This window comes from Delphinapterus leucas, chromosome 14, assembly GCF_059928025.1.
Source record: "Delphinapterus leucas isolate spDelLeu-1000000601 "Yukka" chromosome 14, BTC_Dleu_Yukka2, whole genome shotgun sequence".
Taxonomy (NCBI): Eukaryota; Metazoa; Chordata; class Mammalia; order Artiodactyla; family Monodontidae; genus Delphinapterus; species Delphinapterus leucas.
The window spans coordinates 9,942,160-9,967,673 of NC_143142.1; the positions used below are offsets into that span (position 1 = coordinate 9,942,160).

The 25,514-nt window shown below is 48.1% G+C and overlaps 2 protein-coding genes across 10 annotated transcripts in view; one reads left to right on the forward strand and one right to left on the reverse strand.

Moving 5' to 3' along the window:
• The window catches only part of CIT (citron rho-interacting serine/threonine kinase), a 180,501-nt gene extending 164,618 nt beyond the window's left edge, over positions 1-15,883 (forward strand). Inside the window, exons 47-48 of the mRNA XM_089894498.1 lie at positions 4,485-4,785; positions 5,653-15,883. Of these exons, the coding sequence (XP_089750624.1) occupies positions 4,485-4,785; positions 5,653-5,676 (325 nt within the window). The 3' untranslated portion in view covers positions 5,677-15,883. The remainder of the gene's footprint in view (positions 1-4,484; positions 4,786-5,652) is intronic.
• PRKAB1 (protein kinase AMP-activated non-catalytic subunit beta 1) lies at positions 194-24,161 on the reverse strand. 9 transcript variants are annotated; one of them, XR_016387487.1, is made up of 12 exons: positions 23,732-24,160; positions 21,035-21,198; positions 19,739-19,832; positions 19,362-19,476; positions 17,147-17,280; positions 15,587-15,655; positions 14,863-15,333; positions 11,873-12,033; positions 11,201-11,372; positions 5,498-6,747; positions 3,652-5,405; positions 194-2,861 (listed from the first exon to the last, which is right to left on the reverse strand). XR_016387487.1 is itself a non-coding variant. In XM_022598014.3 (7 exons), exons 1-7 carry the CDS (start codon positions 23,888-23,890, stop codon positions 15,256-15,258), a joined length of 813 nt encoding a protein of 270 aa, XP_022453722.1. In that variant the 5' UTR covers positions 23,891-24,160; the 3' UTR covers positions 13,968-15,255. The 9 variants fall into 9 exon arrangements, 1 of the variants encoding a protein (XP_022453722.1); XR_016387488.1 differs by having other exon boundaries at positions 5,498-5,589; positions 6,723-6,747; positions 11,201-12,033; XR_016387485.1 differs by having other exon boundaries at positions 5,498-5,589; positions 6,536-6,747; positions 11,201-12,033.
• Positions 24,162-25,514: the final 1,353 nt, after the last annotated feature.

The following is a 25,514-nucleotide window of genomic DNA, read 5'->3' on the forward strand; positions in this document are numbered from 1 at the left end:
TCCTCATCACAGGGGGCAAAGTGCTTTCCTGCAAAGCAGAAGGATATCTTGCCAAACTGGCTGAAAGTTTCCCAATCTTCAAAGCTCAAGCCACTCATTTCTTTGGGATCTGCGGCACTGAAATGGGTCCTTTATAAGCATCAGGAAAATTTTTACTGCCCCCCCTTGGTAAAAGAAGAAATGAGGCCTTGAGTATGGGCTATATACTTTATTTATTTACTCTTGCTTGGAATGTCTTGTACGTTTTTTCTTGTTGAAAACTGAACATTTCAAATAATACAACGTGGCAAATCAGCTCCCCCTTCCCCTCCCTGGGCGTGTTGTTGTCGCTATTGGTTTAGTGTCTCTTGTACTAAATCTGTAGTCTGTGTCCTTTGTTATGTGCAGCCATTGAAGTTTCTGCTTGGTTAGGGTAGTGGTCAGCTGAATGACTAGAAAGAGATTTCCTTAAATGCACCGAACCCGCCCTTTGCTGAGCGACTGTGTGTATTTATGCTGGGGCACACCTGCAGCACTCAGAGTCAGCTGTGGCTGACGGACGAGGCCTTGGAAGGTTTTTCCTGGGTATGTGACAGGCTTACCTGTGTGTGTCTGGCCTTACAGATCCCCAGGAATATGCAGGACTTCCTTTTGAGTGTTGTAGCTGGCCTCTTGTTTTTCCCAACTGGTCTTACTGCCTCAGGCATTTGCCATGTGAAACAGTAGCCATTGATTTTTTTTTTTTTTTGGTAAACGTCTAGAGATAGGGCATTTCTAGAGAGGAAGACCTGAATCAGCTCAATTAAAAACAAGCCCTGAGGATGGTCTTTTTTCCAGGGAGGAGCCAGATAGGTCAGATAGTGACAGTTTTCCAAGGCTGGGGCTCTTGGGAAGCTCCAGTCCTAATGTACTCCCTCCAGTGGTTACCAGGGTGCTGGTTTTCACAGCTGGTTACAAGGCTGTTGCTTTCAAAACTACTGCAGATCTGGGGAGACAGGGGTGGTGAATATTGCACATTTTCTTGCATAAACACTCTCTGAATTGTTGCAAGACTTTGGTTAATTTCCAGAGTTCCAAAAAGTTGATTTTGACAATTTTGCCAGTGTTCTTGTTGTTTCTATGGAGAAGCAGGTTTTCGGGAGTCCTTGCTCGGCCATTCTGGAAGTGCTCTTCCCCTTCTTCTCAATACAGGCGATAGCGTACTGTGCACACTCTTCTGTGTCTTAGAGATCTGCTCCACGTCAGTATCCGAAGTATTTCTTCATTCTTTTTTTTTACGCCTGCATAGCATTCGTTCACCTGCCTGTACCTTATTTAACTGCTCCTTTATCACTGGGTGTTTGGGTTGTTTCCAGTCTGTTGCTGTAGTAAATGACTTTGTACATTCGTTTTGCATGCTTAGGAATCTATCTGGAGGATGAATTCCTACAAAAGAAATTGATGGGCGTTGGTAGTTTTGATAGATGTTGGTGAGTTTTCCTCCTTAGGGGCTCTACCCTTTAGTTATCCCACCAGCAGTGTGTGGAAGTGGAACTGGCTTTGTCTTGACACCCAGGGCTCGGAGCCAGATTCGGTTCGATGTGTAGGTTTGAGATGTGTAATTTTAAGATCCTGGTCCACAAAGGAGATAAGCTTATTTAACCCAGGGGAATATTTAACTGACCTAGGGTTTTAATTTTGCGGACTGGTTTACAAACCCCACATGTCTACCCTATTATAGAGAGTTATGTGGACCCCCTACCATGTGCCAGACACAATGTCTGGGGCTACACAGCTGAAGACAAGATGGTTTTTATTCTCAAGGGACTCAGTTTGGTGGAGGAACCACCTTTAATGTTATGAAATGCTGCTTAGATCTTAGAAAAGAGTCGTCAATTTAATGCTCTGAGACTATGTCCTGACGACTAGTGTCTGTTTCTTTTGTTGAAATGTAAGTGTTGGTCAGAAATGTTTGGTCAGTGTGATTTTAGTCCCAGGAACTTGCTGGAAAACCAGAAGTGCTGAATAACCAGCTGCTTCTCACTCTTTTTGGCTTGATCGTGCCTCAGGAGAGACTGCTCAAAGGGCTGTAGTCCTCTCCTGACAATGTCTAGATTTTATTTAGTTTCCAAGTCAGTCATGCCAAGAGCCAACCCAAGTACTGTAATTAGATTTTTCTTCTTTTCTCCACTGCCTCACTAGTTAGTTAGATGGCCAGGCACCTTCCTTTTGAGATGATATGGTGTCTCTGTAAGGAGTTAACTTCCTCTGTCGTGGAAAATGGTTCTAGTTCCTGTGAACAAGGGGCAGAAATAATGCTGCTGCTGTTCCTGCTGCTGCCGGGCATGTCTGGAGAACCAGCAGTTTCCTTTAGTTGCCTCTTGGCTTATAAAACCGTCTTTTTGCTGCTGTCTGCTTTGGGCAGGTCCAGAATGGAGAAGGCCAGCTTGGGAGAATGTGATTCACTGCAGGCTGCACCGCCCCCAGGTCTGTTTAGCAGAGCAGGAAATGTAACTCTTTGCAAGTAGAGCATTGGTTATTAAGGGATTTGGAGATGGAAAATGGCCCGCTCCGCCCAGAATGACGAGTGTTTTCCTTTATCCCATCAACCTAGGCTGACTTCCCGAATGGCCTTCCTTGAGCCACTTGTCTTCCTCTGGGCAGTGAGCTTGCTTTACGATGGGCCCCTGACACGCTTTATAATTTCTCTTCCATTACAAATCAGATACTCTTACTGGAAATTTCTTCTTTTGTCTTCTATATCACAAAGCCACAGGACAAGAGATGACGATAGCTCAGATTTCGACGTCTTGAAATCAAGGTTTATCTCAGATTTTACTGCTGCACACACAAGAAGGTTCTGGCTTTCTGAGCGTGGGTTGTTGGAATTTCCACATTTTCAGCTGCACAGGGAAGCAAGAGAATGAAATTATTTATAATGGACTGACCATTTAAGACAGTTACTCTGCTCTGTCCACCAATCTATTTTACCGAAGAGAAGGAACTGGCACACTTCTCCTGTAAAGGTCCAGAGAGTAAATGTTTTCACATTTGCTGGCCACATGGCCCCTGTCTCATTTGCTCAACTTTGTTGTTGGACCACAGAAACCGGATGGGCGTGGCCATGCTCCAGTAAAACTTAAATAAAAGCAGGCATCTGTCTGGATTTGGCCCTCAAACTTGCTCTAGAGTCCCCCCTCCCCCACTGGGTCAGTGTCTTCGCTGCTCAGTTGCTTTCCATTATGGGCACTGACAAAAGATTCCTTACAGTTAGGCCAATAATTAAAAAAAGTTTGGTCCCTTCCAAAGGGGAAGGACTTAAATATCAAGGATTAAGAGAGGCCTCTGGGAAAACCAGTGGCACTGTCTAATATTTAACTAACGACTTCACGATTTTGCTGCAAAAATTACAACACTGCTGGTGAAGGATGTCACCCAGCATGTTAGCATAGAATTTTGTTGAGAAAATTAGAGCAGAATAAATCAGTGTGGGATTCATCCTTGGTTCATTCTTAGCATGTAACTGCAGTTGTAATTTAGATTTTAAAATATCTAGGTTAAAATATATTTCCCTGATTTCTACTTTTCCAAGATAAAGCCCCAATCAATCAGATGTCTTCAAGCAACCTTCTCTGTGAAATAGTCTGCCTTTTCCCCGCACTAATTATGCTCAGATAACAAGGGCCTGAGTACCTTGGCTGTTCGTCAGGGTTGGGAAGGAACTGACGCCGAAGGCTGTGTCAGTCCTGTGTTTCTGGATCTTCTTCAGAGAGGTGGTTAGGGCCGTGTCTGGTCAGATCTTCATCTGACATACCCAGGGCTGGGTGGAGGGTTAGATTGGTCATACAAATTGTTCAGACATTTTCTGAGCCAGCTCTACTGTTTTCGTCTGCCCTCCTCAGTCTCCTAATTATATCAGGCCCGATCCCTACACCTCTGGCGTCAGATGCCCCAAACACTCTTGGAAAGCCACTTGGAAGGAGAGGTGACCCAACAAAGGCCCAGGAGTGGGGCTGCTTTGGCAGCTTGACAGCGATGAGTACAGGCTTAACCCCTCAAGGAAGACTTCCTCCTGTGCCCTCTAGGCCCTGGAAAATACTAGGGTCAGCGGGGTAGAATATGGGGAGTACGACGTCGCACTGACCTGCACTGGAATCGCAGCCTCTCTGCGTCTCCAGCTTCTTGTCTGTACGACGAGGGTCACGGCCGTTCCTAGCTTGCAGAGCTGCTGTTAGGGTGATCTGGCGAGTTAAGGTACCTGAAGAGCTTAGCACAGGGCCCGACACGCTATGGGCGCTCAGCAGAAAGCCTGTGTCGAGACCGGGAAGCCTGATTCCCCTCTGCTGTCACTGCTGCCTTCTTTCCCTGGCCTCACTGTCGACATAAGCGTCTCGAAGAATTCCCGGTGGGGTCTTTTTCTAATAACGCGCGGTGAGATGGGGTCACAGGGTGGCCCAGAGGAGGAGGAAGCTGCCCCGTTGGGTTGTGATGGCTCAGCTCCCCACCTTCCTCTCCCGTTATCGCAGCCCCAACAAGCGAGGCCCGCCGACGTACAACGAGCACATCACCAAGCGCGTGGCCTCCAGCCCGGCGCCCCCCGAAGGCCCCAGCCACCCGCGAGAGCCCGGCACGCCCCACCGCTACCGCGAGGGGCGGACGGAGCTGCGCAGGGACAAGTCTCCGGGCCGTCCCCTGGAGCGGGAGAAGTCCCCCGGCCGGATGCTCAGCACACGCAGGGAGCGCTCCCCCGGGAGGCTGTTTGAGGACGGCAGCAGGGGCCGGCTGCCTGTGGGAGCCGTGAGGACCCCGCTGTCCCAGGTCAACAAGGTGAGTAAGGCGCCCTCCTCATCCCCGAGGGGCCACTGTTGTAGGGAAGGGGCGCCGCTACCGTACTTCGGAGTCTGCGGGACTTAACAAGCTTAGGAAGAGAACGTCTTAAGAAGGGGCTTCCTGCTGCGCACATGGATAATGTGTGCACCTCAGACCGTAAAAGCTGCAAGGGCTATGGCATTCCCTTTCCGGAGGCAGCCAGCGTGCAGTTTCTAGAGATCCTCTCTGCATACAAACAAATACGGATGTGTAGTCACCCTTCTTAAACACAGGTGATAACATGCTATTCAAAAGGTTTGATGCCTTACTTTTTCAAACACATATACATCAACAGTTTCTCTGGAAGGCTACACCGAACTGGTAACAGTGGTTGCCTTCTAGAAGAACTCCGAACCTTTCAAAATTTTTAAATCACGTGCATGTATTTATTACCTGTGTAATTTTTAGGTTAGCAACTGAGAAGATGGAGGGACGTGCCGAAGACTAGGGGCCCCCCAAGTGCACGGGGAGGCTCCAGAGCATGGTGTCTCCTCAGCAGGCCAGCCGGTTCCAGGGGCCAGTTTTCTGGATTGCACTCTCCTGCTGCCATCCGCAGTTCACTGTTGGCACCCCTGCCGCTACAGGGAGGGGGGAAAAGCCGTTTAAATGCTTTTCCTTATCTCCTCTGATTTATGGATAAAATGGGGTGTGTAACAGTAGAAGTACTTACGTAGTGTTGGGGACTCTGCGGTGAGTTCCGCAAGCTCGGCTCACAGCAGGAAGGCGAGGCCTCGTGCTCCTGCACACCCCAGTCTGGGCTTCCTGTTTGCAAAGTGAGCACAGCGATTTCTGACCTCTGATGGCAAAACCCCCTCCTCCTCCTAGGTCTGGGACCAGTCTTCAGTATAAATCTCAGCCAGAAAGCCCAACTCCTCTTGAACTGCAGGAAAACACCAACCGCACTATGGAACGCTGCTGAAGGGGACCCCAGTGCCCACGGCGCAGCTGGACCCAGACCCGCCTCAGCACGGACACCCTGTAGCCAGGAGGGGCGTGGGGCTCCTGGGAGCTGCCGGCACCCTCCTGCAGTCTACCCTCTTTGCACTTTGTTACTCTTTCAAAGCATTCATAAACTTTTGTACCTAGCTCTAGCCTGTACCAGTTCATCACAGGAAACCAACCGGGGGCTAACTACGACGTGGTTAGAATCCTAATTAATAGCTACTTTAAGATCCTAGGGTTGGTTGGGTTTTTGTTTTCCTGTTTTATTTTTATTTATTTATTTTTTAAAGACAACAGACTTCTTAATAGATTTGAATAGCACCGTATTTCCTGTTGTAGTCGTAGTCATTTGTAGCAGGTCACACAATCAGGTCTTTACTACCGACATGTATCGTAGAAGAGCCCCTGCCACTGGCTAACCTCCCACGCTCACCTAGGTCCACTCTCCTTCCAGTCCATCCTCACAGATGGCCCTGTCTTACCCAGGGTGACATCTTAGCCAAATGTTTACCGTTCTCATTGCCTTTGATGGCCTTGACGACTTCCCCTCCCACCAGCTGTGAATGTACGGAGGCCATCGGGCCCGGCTCAGAGGCAGTGACTTGGGGCCGAGGGGCCACGAGGAGCTTTTCCCTCCCTGCCCCTCAGCGTCACCCACCGGCCTGCTGTCTCCGCTTTCCATGTAGCTCTGGCCAGGAAAGCATGCAACAGACTTGCTCTGAGCCTGGCACCGATGGGGGTCCAGGAGGGGGCCGGGGGCACTCACCTCCTGTCCTGATGGCGCACTCTCCCTGGCTCCCCGGGCTGGGAAGAGCGCCCCAGGACTTCTGCATGGCGGTTCACTGCATGCGCTGCCCCCCGACCTGGCTGCCCCCTTGGGTTGCTCTGCCAATGCACTAGTTCCATCCCACAGCTCCCGCCGAACCGACACCCTCTGGGACTCGCCAACTCACCGGCCACAAGCTGCAGTCTGTAGCACTGAAAAAACAAAAACCAAACGCTCAAGCCTTACGACCAGAGAAGGATTTCAGCAAACCACACCTCACACTTCCACACCTCCCTGCCGATGCCCGCGCGGACAACTCTGCTCACACACAATCCACCAGGTTCTACCCCATGAAAACTGTGACTTCCCAAACGAGCCTCTCCCTAGGGCTAGACTAAGACCAGGAAGTTCGAGAAGGAAGCCGCAGCTCAACTCTCCCATCCCAGCCGGGCGGGGACGCCCTCCTTAGGTGCCGTGCGGCTCACCCAGTTTCTCTCTCCCCTCCGGCGGTGCGAGGTTCCTGGCAACCGGTAAAGAACCAACTAGAGGCTTCGCAGTTGGCAAGCTAACTAGCGGCCTTATTTCTGCCTTTAATCTCCCACCAGGCCTCTCTTGCTTCTCCACACCTCAAACCACCAGGGCACATCCTAGGTAAGCTGACAGGTAGACCTGTTCCCATCGCAGCTGGCAAACGTGACCGCGTTTTAACCCCCGTGTCCACGGTTCAGCTCACTTTCCAGATTGCAACCTGGCCTGAGTCCCGGCTCCTTCCTGCTCGTCTCTTAACCGAAGTGCTTTCTTGTTTGAAACGCCTACGGCCCTTCCTCCACGTTGTCGCATCCTTGGCCAGTGTCATGCTGTAATGTTCTATGTGTTGCTTCGTCTTTGGGGTCACACTGCATCCCCTCCCTCCTCCAGGGCAGATCTGACTGAATGTTTGCTGAAGTTTCTGTCTCTTGGTCCACAAGTATTTGGAGAGGTCACTGGAAATTGGTGTTTTAGTCTTGGCATCTCATTTAGGATCTCCATGAGAAATGGGCTTCTTAGCCCTCAAAGTGTGTATCGTGTGTCTCATTTGTGAAATGCTTCCTGCTATAGAACTAGCTCAAAGACTGTACATATTTACAAGAAACTTTATATTCGTAAAAAAAAAGAAAAAGGAAATTGAATTGGTTTCTACTTTTTTATTGTAAAAGGTGCATTTTTCAACTCTTACTTTTGGTTTCAACGGTGGTAGTTGTGGACAGCCATCTTCACTGGAGTGCGGGGAGCTCCGTGTGACTACGGAGATGCCAGCAGGAAATACCGTAACACGAAACTGCAAAGCTTACTAGCATAAATAAGATTCTAGGTCCAAAAGTACAGGCTTTTTCTTCATTACCTTTTTTATTCAGAATGAGGAAAAGATCACAAGGAACGGTTCAAGATCCACCTTGAGAGGAATGAACTCTGTTGAACAAATAGTCAAATAAAGCAATGATCTAAAATGTTTGCCTTAGTGCAAGACGTCTTCTTTTCTTAAGAGAGCCCATAAAAAGCCGAAGTATCACCACTGTCAGCCTAAGCTTGGGAGCGTGGCATTGGGACCGTCCTTCCCTTCAGGGGAGGCTTCTTCTGGGGGTGAGGGGTGGAGAGCCACAACCGGGCTCAGAGCAAGCTGCTCTCCTGGAATCAAGAGACCAGCGACGTTCTCTTCCAGAAGTGCGATGTTGTCGAACTTTGGTCATTCCTTCCAATGAACCATGAACTGGCTGTTAAGGTCACTTTATAGGACTGCAGAACTGCAAAGCTCCTCACGGCAGTCAGGCCACTCTGAAAGGATTACTGGAGAACGGACTACCCAGCTCTCCTATAATGCAGTTCATAACAAACAAACCAAAAAAACAGGTCACCTTTCAATTCCTCTCATCCATTAGGATAACGCCACTGCTTTTAATGATGTAGATTTCTGGAGGGAGGAATTCGGATCAAGGTAATTTAAAATGTAGATACTTGTCTTTTTAACTAAATGAATTTTTGTAGTCTGCAAGGTAAATTTTTCTAAGATGCTTTAGTTTTGTCAGTCTAAACTTTGTTGAGCTAGACAAACATTGGTTTTGGCAAACGGTAATTTTCTCATGGTTCCTGTTGCTTTCAATTTTTATTTTCCAATGAAGTAATCTGACCACAGTCAAATTCTGACTTGCAGGGTCGCAGCCGACTTGCCCTGTGACAGGAGTCGTACTTGCGATTCTATTCTGTTCCTCCTTTCTCTTTTACCGCTGGGGATAAAAATCTGCCAACTCTAAGAAAGAAAATAATTTCGAAGATGAACAAGTCAAATGTTGGAACCTTTCTTTCCTTATAAAATTAGAAAAAGTCCACTGAATACCGCTTCAGTTATTGTCCTGAGGAATCTTGGCAGCCACGTTAACACTTCAAAAGCATAAGTAAATGTGGTTTGGTTCCGAGAGGAATGTGCCAGAAAGTTCTCTGGACCCTAAGCAAGGACCTCAAAGAAGCAACAAATTACTCAGCCACACCATAAACTGAGGCCCGGCCGTCCATGCTGCTATTCCTACCTCTTAAGCACAAAATTAGCCATCACATTTTCTGCTCTTACAACTTAATTTTCATGAGACTGAAGCAGCAGCTTGCAAAGCAAATTTCGTAACTGAAATTAGGATTTGGAGACTTGGGCCAAAAAGGGATGATGTGCTTAACAGGACTGACCAGCTAGTTTGTCTTCAGAATTGGGCCTCTTGAACGTGATTTGCTTTAGAAAATATTCATGCAGGTTTAAGTCTAAAGCAATAATGCTAGGAGGCCCACAGGGGTGGGACCAGCTAAGCTTTTGGTCTCACAATACAACAGACTGGCCTGCTCCAGTGGTTCTAAACTAGGGGTGACTTGGCTCCCTTCCCTTGAGGACACTTGACAGTATCTGGAGACATTTTTGGTTGTCACAACTGATGGTACTACTGGCACCTCATGGGTAGGGGCCAGGGATGCTGCTAAATACCCTAACAAGGCACAGGGTGGCCCGCATGCCCACCTTCCACAAAGTTACCAGAGGCCCAAATGTCAACAGTGCTGAGGCTGAGGAAGCCCGGCCTGTTCCAGTCAGCTTGGTTTCTTGGCAGTTTAAATGTTGCTCATGATGCCAAAAGCATGGAGACTGGGGCTCTAGGCACAGTGTTTATATGAGAAAATGTTTCATCAGTTGCCTGGTCAAACGTTGAGGCTTTTATCTTCCAAAGCTGGGAGGGCAGGGCAGCGGACATCTGGAACTGCACAGATGGCTTGGCTTTCTCTCGAGTCTGTCAATGATTAACGGAACTCCTGTTTGCCCTGGAGGGGTTGTTAGAGGTAAAGAACTCTGGAAATTACTTTACTGCTATACACAACTCAGCCTGTCCTTTCAGAGAACCACAAAAAGGGAAAATAAAGTCGATCCAGGGTACACACAACTGGAGCTGTCTCTTGTTCTCACTTGCTGTTGAGTCTTGCAGATGAAATGGGTGAATGCACTCCTGGCAGGTAGAGAAGGCTGGCATCCTCACCCAGGCTCAGGCCCTCTGGCTGTCTTTAGGACAAAAAAAGACGAGGCGGTTGTGGGAGCTGAGCTCAGTGGCTGATCCCAGAGGCAGGGCACTGGTTCTCCAAGGGTCTGACTCACAGCAGCGGTCACTCTTAGGAAGGCCCTTGTCGATGTTTTTACAATTAGCTGGAATGACTTGTACATATGTTTGTAGCTTACTGTTTTCTCCTGAAGACAATTATAATTGGCATCCCAGGGTAGAAGGCTCTAGCTTCTTTTCTCCACTAATTTGCTGATCAGGTGAGGTGCTAAAAAGCTGGATGGAGGGTTGAGTGGCCCAGAGACTTGGGTCTTCATCAGTGCACTCAAACTGTGTAAACACTGGTGGAGGGTCATGTATCAGGAGAATTGAGTTCACGCTCAGAAATGAAATCATGCTCATCAAAAGTAACTGAGTTAAGCAAAATGAAATGTTGCTTCTCCCTAAAATGGTTGACTCTCTGACCTTAGCCATGCATGGCATCACTTTGGTGTTCTGTGTTTTCCCATCTTGGCCCTTGGCACCTTGGAGGTTTCCTCACTGAGCTTACAGTGCCGGCACTTTTTCCTTTTCTGGCCCTTGACTTCCTGTCTGTGGCCATATCCCATTCATGGTGTAAAAGCTTTGTGGCTCCCAATGTGAAGTGAAAGGAGCCCTAGGAATCATTTAGTGCTAACCCAACCCCTTCCATTTTTCAGGAGAGAAAACTGGGCTAAGAGAGGTCATGTGATTTGCCCAAGGTCACACAGCTAGTCAGGCACTGAACTGGATGACATCCCTAATCTCAGTCCAGTGTCCACACTCCGGGACAGCGGCTGGTGGGGGGGGAACGGCCAACTCTAACATGAAGCCAGGCTTTGACCAGAGGGAAGGAAAAGACGTTGCCTGGGTCCTTTGATCTTTGGTTTCAATATGCTGACATATGGTTGTTTACCTTGCAATACTACTTTACCCACTAGTAATTTAAAGACCTTACCTTTGGCTCCATAAATTCATTTGTATATACATTTCTGGAGGAAAAAAATATCTTCATTCAAAAGCAATTTCGGTTACACTTTAACCAACCATGTAACCCAGTCCTCACCCATAATAGAGAAAGCATTACCTGGGTCATAGGACACCTCAGTGTGGCTTTGCTCCTGTGATTTGGACCAAACAGGGTCTCCTGTTCCATATCCATGAAATAATCTCCATTACTTTTAGCTTCTTGGGTATAGAGACTTTCACCTAGGTCTGTTAGCAGTCTTCTGGACCACGGGGGACTTCCTTTTGTGTTGCTTTTTAAAGAAAATGAAGTCTTTTAGACACACGAACAGCTGTGCAGAATGCTGACACCCACGTCCCAGGGTTCTGTGGTTTTGGCTACATTTCCCCACCCTAGCAGTTACTGCCCTGGGAGTCCCCCGTGGCCCCAGGGCTGCAGAGGACTCTTACTGGGTTTACTGGCTCCAAATTAGTTTTTACACTGGATTTTTGGCTTGGCTTTATCTGAACTTTGTGAGTAGAGCTGATCTGCAGGTGAGATTTTCCAACATGATGTTTCCCCCTGCAGCCTGGGGCTGATGACTCCCTCTGAGCCCTGACTCAGGCCAGCAGCTAGATTCTCTAACTCCTCTTACAGAAAAGGCAGTGCTTTTCTGGGCCAACTCATGAAGCGGGCTTCCTATCCAGGTGAGGGTGTCAAACCCTGGTCCTGGAGGCCTATGACTGGGTCCTACCCCCCCACCCCACCCTCTGAGTCTCCACCATGGGGCCAGGGGCCACGCTCACAGCTCACCAACACAGCAACGGTTTCTTCAATTCTGGTACTTCAGTATATCCCTTTTATACTTTAGAGCTTAGCTATGTATTTTCAATTATACTTCAAAAATATTTGATCCACAAAAATAAACTCAAAATGGTTTAAAGACCCATGTAAGACATGACACCGTAAAACTCCTAGAAGAGAACACAGGCGAGACACTGACATAAATCACAGCAGTATTTTCAGTCTCCCAAGGCAAAAGAAATAAAAGCAAAAATAAACAAATGGGACCTCATTAAACTTAAACTTTTTGCCCAGCAAAGGAAACCATCAACAAAATGAAAAGACAGCCTACAAAATGGGAGAAAATATTTGCAAATGATGCAACCAACAAGGAGTTAATTTCCAAAATATACAAACAACTCATACAACCCAATACCAAAAAACCAAACAACCCAATCAAAAACTAGGCAGAGGACTTGAACAGACATTTTTTTCAAAGATGACACAAGCAAAGATGCTCAACATCGCTAATTATCAGAGAAATGCAAATCCAAACCACAATGAGGTAATACCTCACACAGGTCAGACTGGCTATCATCAAAAAGTCTACAAATAACAAATGCTAGAGAGGGTGTGGAACAAAGGGAACCCTCCTACACGGTTGGTGGGAAGGTAAATTGGTGCAGCCACTGTGGAAAACAATATGGAGGCTCCTCAAAAAAACCTAAGAATAGAACTACCACATGATCTAGCAATTTCACTCCTGGGTATATATCCAGAAAAAAATGAAAACACTAATTTGAAAAGATACACGTACCCCATGTTCACATCAGCCCTACTTACAATAGCCAAGACATGAAAGCAACCCAGGTGTCCATCAACAGACGACTGACTTAAGATGTGGTGTGTATACACATACACACACACACACACACACACACAGAGGAATATTACTCAGCCATAAAAATAAATGTTGTCATTTGCAGCACCGTGGATGGACCTAGAAAATATTATGCTTAGTGAAATTAAGTCAGAGAACATAAATACTATATGCTATCACTCATCTGTGGAATCTAAAAATAATACAAATGTATACACAAAACAGAAACAGACAGATACAGAAAATGAAATTATGGTTACCAAAGGGGAGAGGGAGGGGAGGGACAAATCAGGGGCACAGGATTAACAGGTATAAACTACTATACATAAAATAGATAAGCAACAGGGATCTACTGCATAGTACAGGGAATCATACCCAGTATCTTGTAACAACCTACAATGACACACAAGCTACAAAAAATAGTGACTCACTATGCTGTAGACCTGAACCTAACACAATACTGTAAAATCAACTATACTTCAATAATTTTTAAAAAATAGAAAAAAGTTTTGATTCAGTTTTGGATAGAGGATTTTTATGTACTTCCTTAGTCTACTTAAATAATCCCTCCAATCCCTAAATCTAGGGTTCCCACATCACTTGGGTTTTCACAGTGAGACGGCTAATTACCCAGCTAGGAATGCTTTCTAAGCTTTCTCCACCTCAAGTGGACCAGATGACCTGAGGGGTTCCCCTTTCTCTCAAATTTATTTACGTTTCCTGATGCCTGGGAAGAAAAGGCTTATTACTAAAGGGACACTGTAACCTTCCATCTTTTTGGTAGAAGGGACAGAGGCCCTTTTAGCTGGGAGAACAGCTGACTCCAGAACATCCTGGTGTCTTCCAAGAGGGTGTCATGATCCCAGGCTCCCCTGTGGTGCTTGTCAATGAGCAAGAAGCAGCAGGACCTTGGACCGAGGATGCTGCCAACTTGCGCAAGCCAGGGGCCTTCACTGCTGCTTTTCCTCAGCTTCCCCTGTGGTCGAGCGGTTCCATGGGGCTCAATTTTACAGCCTCTTAACGGCCTTTAATCTGTGTGCAGAATAGGTGGGTCAGAGAAAGGCCCTCAGCCCGGGAGGGAGCCGAGCTGCCCTGTCCACTCACCCCAGAGTGCCACAAGGATGGTACCATTTTCAATGTGTGCCAAGGCGGGAAAAAGACTGAAAAGCACTGCACTGAATAAAGCTCGGGGAGAGCTCCAGTCTCTTCTCCAAATGACTGCACGAAATCAAACCTTCCTCCAAGTGCACGTCTGTTATCTTTACAAAGCTTTATTGAAACCTGTACATCAAGGTGACAGTAATTCAGTGTTTTGGAAACAGTAACAAAAAAGGGTATCCCAGACCCAGGTTCGCCAAATAAATATGAGACACCAGGGATATGGTTCCTCCGTCTCCCAGCAGGAACAAAGCGCAGGACGACAGCTTCCACCGACCTGGGGACAGGAACCTTGCTAACGGGCACGTCTCCGGCATCTCCAAGCCGTGTGGAGAGGTTCGCTTTGGTCCAAAGGATGATTTCCTCACACAAATCCAGAAGGCTGCCGCAAGTTCTAATTTCCTTGCAGAATAAGCAACGGCAATTGCTACAGCCTTCTTTGCTAAGGAGGGACCAGAGGTCCCAAGCAAGGTGGCACAGGCTAGGGTAGGGTGCCTCTCCAAAATCTGCGTGCTAACACTGTCACCGCATTACAAATCGAACAAAAAGCTGGACAACCTTCCAGCTAGCAGCGGTCAGTCCGCAGGATCCTCCAGCTTAACGGAGATATCTGGCCATGGTTTTCCAAGTCTGTTCTGAGAACAGATTATTGCTGAGCACAGGTCACATGATCTATAGTCTAGTTGGGGTGATTTAAAAATTGCCCTAAGGCTGTACAGTCAGCCACCTCTGGTTAAAAAAAAATACTTAGTGCACATAAGTGTAAGAAACAATTGTAAAACTTCATCTGGAAATTAGACAGGTTCTAATTTCTACAGAAATTATACCTCCCTGTAGCAGGGAATGGAAGACGATCTATTGCTCTGAATTCAGAGGAAAGGCAGGACCAATACCATACTCGCCGTTAGGTCCACAGCCAGGCCTCAGCAGGGACAAGTCAAGACACACACACAAGATGAGAAATTCTGTGCGGCCTCGGTACCTGCTTCCCGGATTTCCACCAGCAAAGTGGCTTGGGTTCCTTTTTGGCTTAAGAAAAGTCTCCGTGACCAGTTCAGAGGATGTAAATTTAGACCTGCACCGCCCTCTGCACTGCAGTGTGGGGTGCAGACCGTCTGCTCCCCCTCCCCGCTCAGCCTTGATGAGCCCCAGGGCTCACAGCCACCGCGTGCTAAGAGGACTGTTACAGTCTGAGGCGCTCCAGGAGCTGCTGTGTCTGGAACAAACCTTCAAGTAGGAGTAGAGCGGGTACGAAATGTCTTCTAAAGAGCATGAAATGGGAAATTTACAGTCCATCCTGTCTAGCGAAAAGCATGCACGCGTGGAGCCCGGCGGTGCACACTGCCCCCTGGGGCCCACGGCTGGCCCCAGCTCTTCATATGGGCTTGTATAACAAGGTGGTGACGTATTTTTTCTTGTACCGGTGGGTCGCGCTGAGCACCATCACTCCGTCCTGAGGAAGAGGCGGAAATCACCAAAGGCAGGACTAAGTCAGGAGGCTCAAAGTTTAGGGAGCGTGAGAATCATCAGGAGGCCTGAGTAAAAGCAGGTTCCTGGGCCTCCCTTCGGAAGAGGAGCCTACGGGTCTGGGTCAGGTCCCGGAAGCCGCCCTTCAGGTAAGTATCGATACTGCAGGTAGTGCCGTCGCTAGGGGGCCTCAGAGCACACTTGGGAGAAACAACAGTAAGTAACAAACACGTCCTTACCTTAATGGAAAGTGCATAGAGGTGGTTCAGCATGACGTGGTTGGGCTCAGGGAGCAAAGCTGGATCACACTGCGGGGGAGCAAAAGCAGACGTGTGCACTTCAGATTTGGAAATCAAGATTCTCCCGTGTTTCACGGCACTGGATTTCAGAGGGAAGGAGGCAGGCTCTCAGGCCCCTTTCTTCCTTGTCAGGCAGTGAAAGGGCTTGTGCACGATGACTGGGTGGGCGAGGGGTCATGCATGCCTGGTGCTCCAACTAAGGGGTGCTCTCGGGGTCTGGCCAGGCTTCATCTAGATTGTGGGCCGTGGCTCTGTCCTCTCTTTGGAGGAGGGGCAGGAAGAAAGCCGTGCAGTGAAGGGGCTTTTAGCAAAAGCGGGAAGAAATGATCAATACTCAACGCTCCTGAGCATTGTGTTGCAAACTCTTGTCTCTGAGACTCAGACGGGGAGCCTGAAGAATGCACTGGATGACTGGGGGAGGGGAGAGGCGCTCTTACTCCGTAAGAGCTCACATACGAGGCAATGTTGCCACACCTTCCTATTTTTTCAGAGAAGCCAGAAATCCAGGTTTGTTTTTTTTTTTCCCCCAACGTACACTCCCCAATTTTATAAATGCTAATTCAAAACAGAAAAAGCATCCAGTAAAAGCCGGCTCAGCTGTCAGATGTGTGCTTGGGGCGGGGTGGCCCCAAGAACAGCGAGTCCCCGGGGGACACACCGTGACTGCTGCGGGGATGCCTGCACGTGTACACCTCCAGCCCCCTGCTCAGCACACGTGCACCCACTTCTGTGTGGCGTCTAGAGCAGCAGCAGTTACCTGATCACCCTGGAGCGTCTGCCTGTTAGGTGGTGGCCTGGACAAGGCTGAAGAACACCTGGACTCCCAAGAATTATGGCTACGCTGCACAGTCCAGAGCCGGGGAACCAGGCAGCTCAGGTCAAACGGGATGGAAAATCAAACGCGGGGAATAATGGGGTGCTCTTCAGGATTCAGCAGGAAGCACACTTCTTTTTATAAGTAATAACAATTTCCCAGAGGCAATGTGTGTTACCCACATACCCCAAATTTTGATCCATGAGCCCTGAGGTTTCTGAAAGCAATTTGGTGATTAAAACTAGATTCTGGAACTTCCCTGGCAGTTCAGTGGTTAAGACTTCACGCTTCCACTGCAGTGGGTGTGGGTTCGATCCCTGGTTGGGGAACTAAGATCCCATATTCCGAGCGCGGCAAAACAAACAAACAAGATTCTAAAATCTGGGGGCCAGAGGAGGAATTCCACCATGCAGCTTACTGAGAAGAGGCAGTTATGTATTTTGTCATGAAATTTGAGGTGGGAGTGGAACACAAGAGGAAGGGCTCAGAAAGGCTTTGTGGGATGGGGAGGCCCACTCTGGGAACATCTTGTGAGTAGCCCGTTCCCACGTCAGAGGGGGACCCCGGCAGTTAACACCGATGGGTGACATTTAACATTTTCACGAGCTGCCTTGCAAGATGTGCACAGAGGGGAGCAGCTGAACGTGACCGTGGAGGACGGTCTGGGCAGATGTCTGGTTACTCACTGAAATCCCCGTGTCCTTGTTCAGGATGACCTGGAGAAGATGTGGCGGGAGGATGGGTGGTGCTTTAAACCGCTCCTCTGGTTTCCAGACGTAGGGCTCCTGATGGTAGGGTCCTGGTGGGGAACTGGACAGCTCTGTTGGGAGATGGTGACAGAACACTTACTTGGAAAATTAGGAGTCCTGGGAACAGTCTCAATTTGTGGTGACATTTAGTTTTCCATGTCTCCTGTTCCCTCAGTACAGATTTATATTCTCTTGAAGGATATACTGGCCCCAAGGGGGAAGAGCAGAGGCAATGAGAAAACACTTCTGGAATTTGAGTGACAGGCATAAAACTCAAGTAGTGAATTCAGACGCTCTGGTGGCAGACAGCAGTCGTGGCAAAGCAGTGAGTCTGGGATCGAGTCGTGGGAAGCTGCCCACAGTGACCTGAGCCAACAGCCACCGCAGGCCGACGCGTCCTCCTCGCTGCAGGCCGGGCCGGCAAGTGCGGCCCAGAAGCTCAAGGCTTCTAGGGAGGCTTATGCGGCTGGGCCCAAGTGAGGCCCACCAGCAGCCAGAATAAAACCGAAGACAAAGCAGCCTGTTCACACAGAGGCGCCGGCGCATTTCAAAACTAAAACAACGAAAAGTTGAAGACCTGACCTCTAAAGGCTCTCTGCCTCCAGTGCTCTCCGGTTCCTCTTAAACTCATGCTGGAGTATCCCCATTATACAGATACATTAAGAAGCTTCTAGAAGTGCAGTGCTCCGTAAGCTTCGAAGCTGCTCACTCAGCGACATTTGGCCAGCTGGTGGGAACTGAGCTGTGATCCAAAGGACACCTGGGATGTGTCTGGCTGCCGAGACTCGTGCTGTCCCCGTAAAGCTGAGATGGCTTGGCTCCGCCAATTCCTTCCACATCATTCTCTAGGGGACAGACTCCCTTCACACAACCCAGCCCTATCACAGCAGGAAACTGAGAAAGGCATTCAGTGCAGAAAACTGAGCCTTTAGGAGTCAATATGTATTCTGAGAAAGGGAGTGTCTAAGTATGAGAAGAGTATGGAGAGCCTGAAGTTGGTTTCCCAGCAGTGAGGGGTCAGCTTCCTTTCCCCAGGTAAACCTCTGCTGCACAACCTTGACTAAAAGCTTTGGACTGTGGCCTAAAATTTCACTTATCAGCCAGTAAGGGGTATCTGGGCATTTCCCCCACCCCCCAATTCCCACCTGTCTGAATAAAACAGAAAGGACTTCTTTAAAAGACCAGTTAGCTATCCAGAGCAGAGAATGCTATTTTTGGATTTCCAATTCCTGCTCAATAACATGACTTGTCAGCCACGTGGTCCACCTGCCAGTGTGAGTTCTGAGCTGAAAAAGAGTTAAGAGATCCTGGGGGCAGGACCTCCAGGCCCAGGCAGGTGACAATGAAGAATCATCCTGTGAACTGAACCCGTTTTCCTAGACGGTCAGGCACAGTCCCGGGGAACCTTCACTGCTTCCCATGGGGGTCCTGGGACGGTTTGAGGCCCTGCAAGAAGGGGCAGTGCAGCTCGTGTGAACACTGTCGATGCCAACGCATCCTTCTCCCTGCGTAGCACATACTGTTTCCAAGCAGTTTCTTCCTGTGGGTTTGGATGCAAAGCAATTTACTGAAAGTTCGATGATCGGATGACTCTTGGAAGATGGGAGAGTTTTACTAGGACCATACTGAGCAGGTTGTGCTGTGTAGCCTGTTCTGTGGTGAGCCTTACCCCCCCCCACACCCCCACCAAGAAGGGATTCTGACAAGGTGCTCATGGACCACGCAAATGATGCCAAGGTCACTGAGGGGTCAGTTTATCACCTGTCGGGCTGAAACTCTCCAGGTGCCCCGAGCAGGCTGGCTTCCCCAGTGCTGGCCCCTCACCAACCCGATGCAACTCTCTAGGGCCTCTTAGGCCTGCCTTGGCACAAGACCAAGCTCTGGTTCCGTTTCCAGTGTCTGCTCTCTGTGGCCAAGCAGACCTATGGAATCCTGGAGATGACCCAAAAAATGACTTACGGGTCCCTCAGAGCTAGATTTTAGAAACCTGACCTGACACAGAGTTAGGAATTAGTTTTGTGGCTCTTTGGGGAGCTACGGACACCCACCGATTGGGCGGCTCCCACTCAAGAGCGAGAGGCAAGAGAAACAAGGTATTTCTAATCTATACAGCCCCCACCGGCACACACGTGGTAAAAATAACTGCTCATACCAGACACGTCGGAGCACTTTTGGGAATCCACCATCAAAGCATCAAATACTTCAAAGTCAGTTTTCTTCACTTGAATGATGTTGTTTACTGTGCCAAGCTGGCTGGTCACTATTGGCTGGGAAAAGACAGACAGGCAGAAATCACAACGTGGAAGGTCTCTAGAGGTGTCTTTAGAGGATCCAGCAGCCCTGGCTGGAAGGTCTCATCTCCTGGCTGGCCCACCTGCTCATCTCAGTCAAGGATGCCAGTAGGCTGACAAGGAGCGCTGCTATCTAGCTCGGCCACGCACAGGGACTTCGACCAGCAGGACAAAGGGACCTGACAACTTGTCTGGATTGTGGGGGCGGCCAGAGGACCAAGGGCGGGAGGAAGGGTACCTCAGAAGGGTCGTGTGTCCACTGACCATCCACGAAGAACTTGTACTGATGCTCTCCTTCCGGCAGGTCCAGGATGGCTACAAAGTTATTGTGGCTGCAAGAAAAAGGGAAGCAGACGATGTTAGCGGGGTGGGCTGCCCTCTTAGCTGACTTGCAAAACCAGCCACGGAACAAAACAAAACTTCCACGTAAAATCAAGGGTTCAGCTGCACGAGAAATAAACATTTTTCACCAATTTAGACAATTCAGTATAATGATCTCAATCTAGAAAAGCTACCAGGAAGCGGCATCGTAAGAGGTTTCCTGGAAAACTCGCTTTGCTCAAACACCAGGAGTCCACATTCCTACCATCAAAAGGTCAACGAACAGTCATTCGTCCTCAACTTGTGAGCAAAATAACACCTGGCAGCCTGGACGCCAAGGAGGATGGTGGCACAAGATAAACAGCAAGCTGCCCGCCAAGTTCTACCCTTTGCTAGCTTGCCCAGCTCAGGACAGAGGATCAATTTCACAGGCTGTACAAACAGTTCCCTAAAGCAACTCCTATAACTACTAAAAAAAGGGTTCCACGAAACCTCTCTCATTTGATTGTTTTGTTCTTCCGGCTAGCATGCCTTGTAACTGGGCTGAGTGGCTCCCTCCTACACCACCTGGACCCCTGGAAAAGCAGGCGGCTCCTTATCAAGAACCAGGCCTGGCCCAGCAGGGCACGATTTCTTCCTTTGTTTCATCAAGAGGACTTACTAGTGAAGATGCTTTTCCACTGACAATCTGAGACAGCCGTCCATGCTAGGGTGTCTGAGCAAGTGTTTGGCTATAGTCGTGCTAATGGCGCCTACATAATGTGTACTTTCAAACAAAAGTGATACAGAGTCCAAGTCAGAAGGAAGCTCGGAGATCATCTGGTCCAACGTTCCCTTCTCACAGAGAGGAACACTGAGGCTCGGCTCAGCCAACAAGGACTCAAATCCCGCTCTGTCCACTGCGCTAGGAATAGAGTTCTCTTTCTGAAAAAAGTCCTGCCTGAACAGACACAAAGCTAGAATATCTGAAGTGAAAGGTGTCTGTGAAACGGAAATGCTCATAACTGTGCAACGTTTTCTTCTAAGTGTGCTCTAAACCTAGCACGACTCCTTGGTGTGTGAGATTTGAACCCTATGAATGATTAAGCACAACTGTTTTTCCATTCAGCATCAACTTTATAAAAACATCCTCTTCTATTCACCCACAGGAGTCCTTCAGAAACCAGAGTAGCCCTGGGTTAAGACAAGTAGATGAACACACCCAGGCGATTACCTTCTTGTGAGGGGAAGTTTACTCCAATTGTTGAAGGACCCAGATAAGTAAACTTCCTTTCCGCCCCCCGTCCATCGAAACACAGTTGGCCGAGCCTGGGCAGGAGCTTTGTCGTTCACTTCCAGATCGTGCTGCCAGGCCAGGAACTCCTCCTTCTCCGGAGCCTGGAAGCAGAGCGCTTGACTCAGGAACAGGAAGCCATTAGTGAGCTCCCTGCAAGAGACAATTACCCTCATACTGACAATTCATTCTAAAGAGGCAGCTGTCACTACCCAGGTTCATATTCTGGCTCGTTAACTCACTTGCAAAATAGAGACAATAAAAGCGCCTATTTCTTAAGGTTACTGTGAAGGCTGAGTGAGACAAGACAGCCCATGTAAAAAGCTCTGCATAGTGTCGGACCCAGAGTAGCCGCTTCGTAATTATTAGCTACTGTTACTGCTGTTATTCAGGAGATCGTCGTCAAAATTCTAGAAGTTATAAAGCTCACTTACAAGAAGGCAGTGAATGAATCTGAGATTAGCTTAATAAATGTCATTTTCCTCCCTTAATTAAGCAATATTTGAAGTACATGAAAATTTATTAGGGACAATTCCAGAGCTGTCAACTTGAAAACTGGCAAGCCCAGGTGCTGAGGAAGGCAAAAGCTAATCACTGAGTGCTGTCCAGGCACCAGGGAGAAAAACATAAGACAAAGACTGACGTTCATTACGGTAAACAGTAACTTCTTATATGGGCAGCGCTGTATAAAGGAGGTGTTCCGGGACGAGAGACAAAAAACACATCTGACTCTGGGTGTGGTTTTGGATCTCTTACATTTTTCCTAGTCAGAAGCCAAAGAGCAGGAGTTCTAGGCTGTGATAGACTCTTAAAAGGTCTGGAGCAGGTTTCTAGCACCTTCAATTCAAATGCTGACCTGAGCTCATTTAAAAGATACCTGCATTTCTGTGACCTTTAACAAAATTTACAGATTAAAGAATAACAGACTGCAATCACTTTCCACTGAGGGTGTGATAACTAGCCACAGCCAAAATGGTGAGCAAGTATAGTTAAAAGGAGTCATGACTTTTTTTTTTTTGTATCCGAGCATTCAATCCAGTGTGTCTGCTACATCATTTCAGTAACTTCTGTGGAAATGATAATGGAAATTATTTAAATCATTCTCTACAGATCATCTGTATGCTAAACATTTCTTATAAGAGTTCAACAAAAGAACAAAAGAACAAGTATTTCTTAAAGAAAGTAGTTTGATTCTTGCGGTATCTTAAATAGCTGCCCTTGGGCCAAAATTATTTCTAGGGGAAGAGATGTCAAATCATTGGATAAACAGGATTCCAAAGTTCACTTTGCACACAGCTTCAGGAATACAACAAATTCAGAAAGCAAGTTGAAATCACAGGCTGGAGGGCCGAGTAAAAGCAGACTCTTTAGGGGTTTCCCTGGTGGTGCAGTGGTTGAGAGTCCGCCTGCCGATGTGGGGGACGCGGGTTCGTGCCCCGGTCCGGGAAGATCCCACATGCCACGGAGCGGCTGGGCCCGTGAGCCATGGCCGCTGAGCCTGCGCGTCTGGAGCCTGTGCTCTGCAAGGGGAGAGGCCACAGCAGTGAGAGGCCCGCGCACCGCCCAAAAAAAAAAAAAAAAAAAGACTCTTTATAGGTTAGCCTCAAAGCCAAGATTCAGGTGAGGATATAATAATGCGATCACCCAAGCCAGCATCTGAGGGAAAATGAGTACAGCTGGGATGAGTTGCCAATTAGCCTAATGGGCAATGATGATCAATAGGCAACTAGATACTAACAGAATGTGTGTGGGGGAGGGGGAAGAGGTGCTTGTCATCTTTCCTAAACCTACTTGTTGCAGTGCCCTTTAAGTATTTAGTTGTTCATTTCTTTAGGATATACCACATACATATCAGCTGCCAGAATCACTAAGTATTCTTGGACCAGGCTCTGCCCCTAGAAACTGACCACATCAGGTGGTTAGCAGGAAAAGTGGCTGAAGCAGGAATGGAGAACCTGTCTTTAGAGTTTTTAATGAGTTAAAGCAGACCGCAGCAGGACGCCCAAATCTGGCCTGCAAAAATGTTTGCTTTGGCCTGTTTAAAATATTAAGTCATATATAAACAATAGGAGAGAGAAGCCGAGCAGCTGGCTGCCTCCTTCAGACTGATGTTTCACTTACTCACTGACCTCCGGAAGTCAAATTACTTTTCTATGCCTGCTCTAAAGGGTGAACCACAACTTTTCAGCAGAACTAAAGACCTCTGGCAACTGCAGTCAGCTGTTCGACTCTACGTTCACCTTACACATGTTCTGGTTTATCTCCAAAACTGAAAGTTAACTGCAAAACTATTACAAAAAGCGCCAGTCTGCGTAAAGGTGGTGGAAGATTTCTCAGAGCTGTGAAATTAATCATACCTAAGAGAAAAGCAGAGACTGGGACTCAATTACCGCTAGAGCCACGATCTTAATTAATTAAGAATTTGAACCTGTCTCAGAGCTGCCTCTTCCTTAATGATGTTAAACGAAGTGAATTCCTCCTCCCTCAGGGTGACTTTCTCATATCGGTAATTAGACACAGGTTCCGGAGCTGCTAAGAGGATTCTCTCACTTCTGATGATCAGAGGGGATACGAGGGGAAGGCTCTAGGAGATTTCAACATTAGTCAAGGGGAATCAGATCCCCACACCCCCATTACCTTGATTTCCTCGGAGTGGAAGAGGTCAGCGTCCTCGGGGCTGTCCATCAGGATCTTGGGCCTGTCCCCATCCTTGGAGCCCCCCGAGCTGTCCCCTCGGGGCGTCTTGTGGCCGCCCTGCCGGTCCAGCGCAGCGCGCTCGCTGCTCGTGTTGCCCATGGCGGAGGTAGCCGGACAGGGGGCCTCACTCCAAGGGAGGGACAAGTGACTCCCGGTACCTCCACCAGGACCCTAGGAAGGAGTCGGACCACCGGGTACCACACCCTTCAGGCTAGGATACGGGGTCGGGATCCGGCTTGGGCCGGGTAGCAGGGCTGCCGAGGTCTCACAAATGCGCTTTACCTGCTGCTCAGGCCGCCGCAGAGCGAACACTCCGAACGCTAGGAAAACTCGACTCTCTCCCAAGACCTCCCCCACGTCTTAACAACTTCCGCTTCCGACACTTGCGCAAAGCGACCCAACCCACAGGGTTGGGAGTGCCTGCGGTGGGAGAAGCGCGCGAGGCGAACTTGACCTCACTTCCGCTTCCGGTCCAGGTCAGCGCGTTGGCAAGCACCCAGATGGTCCCGGCGGGCTCCGGAGGGCGCAGTCGCAGTTGGCCGCTCCGGCCGGTCCAGGACGTGGCTGCTGAGGGCCAGCAGGGGGCGCAGAAGCGCGCAAGCCATCTGGGCCGCCCTCCCCGCGCTGGGATGAGCTATGGTGTTAGTTATCTCTGTTACTTTTGCCCACTTCCAGTTGATTCTACACTTTACAGCCAAAGGGGTCGTTCTAAAGGGCAAATCTAATTAAGACTCCTTAAAGCCCTTTAATGCGCTAGCTTTCACGCCTTTGAGTGCCTTAGAATCACGTGGAGTGCCTGTTTAAAATGCAGATTCACCTGCCCCTAATCCCCAGAAATTATGATTCCAAAGCTCTGGCGTGGGGTCTGCATTTTAATAAGCACTCCAGGTGATTCTTATGCAGACAGTCTTGCAGGTGTTTGAGAAAATGACAGACCATTAAACTCTCTGGAAACTTCTCACGTCTAGTAGCTTGGGGGTTGTAAAACGCTGGAATTATTCGTGTATTTTCAAAAAATTGAGTGCACAGCCTTTTGACAGGTAATTTTGCAAGCTATTTTAAAATCACTTCGAACACATAATTCTGCATAAAATGCATTTATTAGCGTTTGTCATTTATTGTGGCCAGTGCTTCAGCAAGAAGTGTGTACACATGTGGTGCTAAAATATTCTAATCTCCTTGTTGGTCACTGTTAGGATTTTTTGTTGGTGGTGGTGGTGTGTGTGGTGGTGGTGTGTGTGGTAGTGGTGTGTGTGTTTGCATGCGAGTATGCCAAAATGCTTTGCATTTGCTGGGCCTGGTCATGCATTTTGTCCACTGAACAAACATTTATTTAGTACCTACATAATGCCAGACATTGTGTGACGTAAATGGGAGACACAGATGATTAAGATACGGGGAATTTGGCAGTATCTATAAAATTTTTTAAAATGCACCTTCATTTTGGTGCACAAATTTACTTCTAGAAAACGTCTACAGAAATACACATGTGAAAATTATATGCAATATGTTCATTTGCAGCATTGTTTCTAATGCCATAATACATTAATTGTAAGATGCACATTTTATTTCACATTTTAATCTCTGAAACAGGGTGCATCTTACAATCAATGGAATCTTAGTTTTGATGAAATAAGGAAATGGAAAACTGCAGAATCCTAAAAAGTTTGTCAGTAGGAGAATGGCTAAATGAATTAAATACATTCATTTTATAGAATAATGA